General features: G+C 47.0%; 1 protein-coding gene across 1 annotated transcript; it reads right to left on the bottom strand.

Moving 5' to 3' along the window:
- Positions 1–52: 52 nt before the first annotated feature.
- btd (biotinidase) lies at positions 53–4,624 on the bottom strand. Its single transcript, XM_078290383.1, has 8 exons — positions 4,583–4,624; positions 3,183–3,338; positions 2,605–2,754; positions 2,300–2,451; positions 1,438–1,615; positions 950–1,343; positions 690–904; positions 53–483 (listed from the first exon to the last, which is right to left on the bottom strand). The coding sequence occupies exons 1-8, from the start codon at positions 4,622–4,624 to the stop codon at positions 211–213; spliced, it is 1,560 nt and encodes a 519-aa protein (XP_078146509.1). The 3' UTR covers positions 53–210.
- Between the last annotated feature and the right edge of the window lie 975 nt (positions 4,625–5,599).

Genomic DNA, 5,599 nt, shown 5'->3' on the forward strand with positions numbered 1-5,599 from the left:
ATGTGTATTATTTATGCACAGACTGGTACATTGAGGTCAGGTTATCACTCGTTCAATGGTTGCTTTGAGGTAGAAAATTAGAGACAGACACTAAAATCATTACTAATCTCAATCACTCTGACAATCATGTACATAATCCCATTTTAAAATCTGTTTCCTGACGCTCATGTATTTAATTCACACACGCACACACACACACACACATGTAGTTCAGTCATGGTCCAGGTGATGCATGCGGCCGTAGAGACAGGCAGTGACCAGTCCAGCAGCCATGTTGGAGTGCCTCATGGTCACCCTGCCATCTGCGGTCTTCTCCAGATGCTCCGGCTGCTCCAGGACCAGCCCGCTCGCCAGCACCGACGGGTACACGTGTCGTGTCCCAAACTTCCCCTCCAACACGAAGTCCATTTTAGACTCCGCCTCCTCCACTTCCTGTCCACAGGAACTGGCCTCCGACCCCGCACAGCGGACAAGTGCACACACCTTTAGATGGAGATGAGTTAAATGTAACAAGTGTTTTTTTCAAGCAGATTTAAATATCCATCCTTTTCCACTTCCTTCCTTGTATGGATGAATTGATTAATCAATCAGACGGTAGCAGATCAGCAATTAGATCATGGAAATGGAGGGAGCATATTGTAACTATTCAAAATCATATAAATATAAAACAAAGTTGTCCTTGTTCATACCTGCAGGGCGTAGCGCCCGTTGACGGTGTGTGTGCCAGCGAACGCTCCCAGTGCGTAAAGCTCTGTACTGCCGCCCTGCTGTGACTGTCGGTACTGCAGGCGGCAGCAGAGGGGGCCATCACACACACTCAGCTCGCCCTCTGCTCCATACAGGAGGACAAACGTAAAGGGGTCATACATCATGGATGAGCTGAAGGTGGCGGAGGAGGGAGGGACTGAAGGAGAGGTTGAAGGAGAGGTGGCAGGAGGAGGAGTAGTACAATCCAGACATGTCTTCTCCTGCAGGCAGTATCCAGAGTCCACAGGCTTAGACGACCAGGACTCCCCCCTGACTCCCCCCTCAGTGTCCCCCCCTCTCTCCCCTGATGGCCCCCCGCTGAGAGACTCTCTCTCCCCCAGCCACAGTGGGTCTAAGACGGGCACTCTGGCCACCAGCAGCCGGCCCTCCTCTGGATCTCCTTGCCGGGCGTGGTGGTGGAGGGCAGAGACGGGGCTGAAGATGCCGCTGCCCGTCATGCCCAGCGGGTCGCTGCGAATGTTGGCCGCTAGTATGGAGACGCCGGCGCCCAGGCTGAACGCCCGCTGGAACTGGACGGCTGCCAGCAAGGGGAGCTGGTTCATCCAGGCGGTGGGGTAGACGAGCTGACGCACACCCTGAGAGGGAGAGAGGGAGAGGGTAAGAAGAGGAAAAGACTGAAAAGGAAATTTGGAGTTGGATACATGTTTTCTGTGTGTGTGTGTTTTCTACCCTCTCCACCAGGGTCACTGTGGGCTCATGGAACAGGAGGTCGAAGCAGGTGAGGACACCGAACTTCCCAGCGAATGGTGTGTCAAACGTTATGATCTCCGGGCGGGGCGGCTGGTCGAAGGCCTTCTCAAAGTAAAGGTTGTGTTTATGGTAGCGCGCCACCAGCAGGCCATCTGACCTGTATCAAAGACAATACTGTTACTAGTTCACATACACTGAAGAAAAAAAACATACTACTGATTACATCAACAAAATATTAGAGGAAAACTCTAGGGTGTGATACAGACTCAAGCCCTCTTTCTCCAGACATGCACCCAGCTGCAGCCTGCAGTGATGACAGGCATTTGTTGCTTTTGTGTAAGTTACAAGTTGGCCACAGTTGGACAGCAACAAGTGTTCTAAGCTTGTATTCTTAAAGCTTCATGACACCATCTAACATTGACTGTCTGCACTCATTTGACTACCTCAGGTTATCAGACAGGGGCAGCAACAGTCAAAAGGTCACTGCATAGGAGGTGTGTAGTGGCAGCCTAGGTGACAATGTGTCTGGCTAAGTTTCCAGCTCTACGGTTACACTCTTTTATTCTTCTGCACTGATTTTATTAAAAGATTCCATGATTATAATTTAATGACATTAGAATTAACAAAGCACACCAATATAATACTGTCTGTGTAGGAGTGCTGGTCAAGGACCACTAGTTGGGTGGCACTATAGGCCTTGATTTTTAACCTTAGGTGACCAAGATTGTGATGGCTCTCATGAAAAGGTCACACCGGGGTCACACTGGTTTGAAGAAATACTAGATTTGTGTGTGTGTGTGAATCTAGCTGTAGTGCTTCCACTCTAAGATCTGCACTGCACCTGAAGACCACGTTGGTGTTGAACTGCCAGTGTCCATCAGAGGGGCAGGAGGAGGAGGAGGAGGGGTCGGGGCTGCAGGGCTGCAGGTCGGCCATGTTGGCCACCAGGTAGAGGCTGTACCGACGGGCCATGCAGCTCAGCCGCTGGAGAACCTGGGAGAAGACCACACACATTTGTCCTTTTTAGTATGAGTGTGACAGACTTTTGCTGTTGTGTGAGTGAAGGGCACCGAACCCCTACCTGCTCATTGATGTCAGCTAATCACCTACAATGTAAAATCTAAGTGAATGAATGTGTTTGTGTACCTCAGTGTTGTTGTGTCTGCCCGGCTCTGTGCAGGGGTTCCAGCTCTCCTGCTGGGGGTCGGGGACAGTTTCCAGGTATCCAGAGATGGAGGAGCGGCTGTAGTTGAAACCCTGCAGACCATCTTCTGGAAACACCAGGATCTGGGCGCCCTGACAGAGGGGAGGGGGATGGAGGATGAGAGGCAGCCTGTTAGAGACTAATAATAAATCCACCTATCAGTAAATGTACTGTTTGACGCTGGCAGGGTTTGCAGTAGTCTATACCCACCTCCTTCTAAACTAACGCTCTGAGTTTAAAGAATGTGGCCTTAAATGTTCACTGCTGGCCAATGTTGGCTGTTGAAGAGATCAATGTATGTGCGCCAGGTTTGAATAGCCTGTTATTAGTGGAAATGCTGCAGTATAGCTCCTTAAGGCTTTATAGCTTATACAACCCCTCAGGTGACCGCAGCCTATGTCCCAGGGAGTGACACGTGAATAATGCTATTACCTTTGACATGAGCAATGAGTAGGCTATTGCTTATATTAGTTTAGAGCCAAACGCTGCTGATAGCATGTAAACAACCAACTGTCCGTACCTCCTGCGCCGCCCGGGCAGCTTGCTCCTCATAGACGTCCAGGTTTTGGTGGAGGTGTTGCAGGGCAGCGGGGCGGGACAGGGCGACATGAGGCTCCGGGTTCAGGATTACCCGGTGCTCATACACGGCGGCGAGGTACGAAGAACCGACGGTGGTCTCTGTTTGAACCCGGGCCGATGTGAACGACGGCGGAAAGGGAAAAACAGTAACGAACATAAACGCTGTTACAGCTCGGAGATGCATGGCAGCTACAGAGACAGAGCGGCCCGGACTGTCGCCCCCTAATACCAGTCACCGGTCAAAAGTTACAGTTTAACTCGAAGGCGGAGGGAGACACCAGCTGAAAAGCGGCGGCGCGAATGGTAACGAAGACGGTCTGGTCTGAAAATACAAAGAAAATTAATTTATTATACTCAGTGGGATAAAGGTGGAGGACGGTGGCAATATATTTTGATGGCCCACACACCCTGAAACCTGTAATAAGTTGTTTATTGTATTCAAATGGAAATATTTTCAAAACCAACCCAAAAACATGTATACTAAAGTGCCCTAGACCAAGGCGTTTTAGTCGGTTAACGTTATCACTATATAACAATGACTGATTGGTTGATTTTTTTAGTCTCTCACATTGGGGAGAGCTAGTAAGACGAATTCAAAACACGTTTAAAGACAAGGTTGCAAAGTAACATATTGGATCAATATTCACTGGACTGTCCTAGTCAGAGCACGGGACATAGTTTATGAGGTTTTACGCAACCAGGTGAATGACACTAGACATAAACACGGACTTTTATTTTGAAAATATCAGACAGGAAGCTCTACGCACACGACCCGGAACCGTTCTAGAAATCTGACCTATGAGCAGCACCTGTAAACCTCCTTGGTAGTAAGTCATTCCTAAGAGTCGTTTACACACATAAAGGCGATTTGGAGAAATATTTTCCCGCATATCTTTCATGTTAGCCTGTCCGCTCGTCCGTTGTTGTCTCCACGTTTGTAACCAGGAAGTGTATTAGCGTTAGCATTAGCACGACTCTCCTGGACAATGTCAACAGCAGCGTCGCCAGGAGGAGATGCCCCAGTTGGCCCAGTAGCTAAATCCAGTCAGATGTTCAAGAGCTGCTGGAGCTGTCGGCTTCTCTCGGGCGGCGGCTTGATCTTGTCTGCGGTATATGTGTACAATGCAGCCCGAAAGACGATGCGGCTCGGTGGACCGACCTCCATGGGGACAGTGGCTCAGATTACCTTCGCTGCAAGTGAGTTACAGCCGCTGATAACCTGTTTCTAAGGTCGATGCGATCTGTCATGTTAGACATCAACAGCCATACAAACCCCTCTCTGTCTTCCAGGTTTGGCTGCCTGGGGGATCGTTATCATTGCTGACCCGGTGGGAAAAGCACAGAGGAAGACGTGAAGACTGTTAAAAAATGAATAAATAACATGTTAAATAGCTCAAACAATGACTGTCAGGTGTTGTACACCAGCTCACGAAATGATACGACGCCAGACAGGTTGATGCAGTTGTATCAATCACAAGAAGCTGCACTTGAGGACCGTTTATCTCCATGCCTGTCAGTAGTCAAAAATAATTTGACTACAAATGCATGTCGCCTAAATAAGGGTCGAGGCCTGGCCCTAATTGAAAGTGTCCAATGTGCATTTGCATTATGTATTGCAATAACGTTACTGCGCAAAGAAAGACAAGCATGAGACTTGAGCTATGTTGTCCTTGTGCAGATGGATAAAGCCGCCTACCATATTGGAAGATAGTCAGTGACAAGCAAAAATAAAAAATGGGAAAAGATTACACGTCTGTCTACCATCATTTAAATGCTATGCCTATTTTTCAACAAGTTTTATAATCCAGAAATTACATTTAAACATTTAAATTAATTTGTCACTTGGGATAACTGTTTCATTTTCGTACTATTGATTGTTTACTTTTATCATTTTTCTTGTTTTGATTTGATGATTATTGTATGACAAAAATCTCATAGAATGAAATAAACCTTACACTGCCTTTACATATCTATGCAAACACATAATGATCTTTATCCCACCATTCTTGCCCATTAATGGTTTTGTTATTGGTGTGGTTGCTTGAGCACTTTAGCACTTAATTTAATTCTAAACATTTTCTTGTGGAAACAATTATTCCATCCATGCCTATGGGCAAAATTTCACTTGATCTTACAGAATAGCACAAACCTAAAATAAATTCTGGTACTGAAGTCCTTGGTTGACAAAGTGACAGTACTAATAGAATTTTGATCCTCTGTATTGTAGATATTGAATGATGAAGATTCAACAGCGTTTTGGAGATAAGCTCTTCAGTTATTTAGTCAATGTAGCATTGGTTGATTACACTAGTCAGGACAGTAGAAAGCAACTACATTAAAGATCCATCCAGCACCTTA

The sequence above is a fragment of the Centroberyx gerrardi genome, chromosome 19 (genome assembly GCF_048128805.1).
Source record: "Centroberyx gerrardi isolate f3 chromosome 19, fCenGer3.hap1.cur.20231027, whole genome shotgun sequence".
Classification (NCBI taxonomy): domain Eukaryota; kingdom Metazoa; phylum Chordata; class Actinopteri; order Beryciformes; family Berycidae; genus Centroberyx; species Centroberyx gerrardi.

What these genes read in the sequence shown, in the direction of transcription:
- btd (XM_078290383.1), bottom strand. Translation starts at nt 4,624, where the DNA reads ATGTTATTTATTCATTTTTTAACAGTCTTCACGTCTTCCTCT. An exon ending in CTGCCCGGGCGGCGCAGGAG is followed by an intron (nt 2,755 to 3,182) that starts GTACGGACAGTT and finishes CCCCTCTGTCAG; the next exon opens with GGCGCCCAGATCCTGGTGTT. An exon ending in GGAGAAGACATGTCTGGATT is followed by an intron (nt 905 to 949) that starts GTACTACTCCTC and finishes CCTCTCCTTCAG; the next exon opens with TCCCTCCCTCCTCCGCCACC.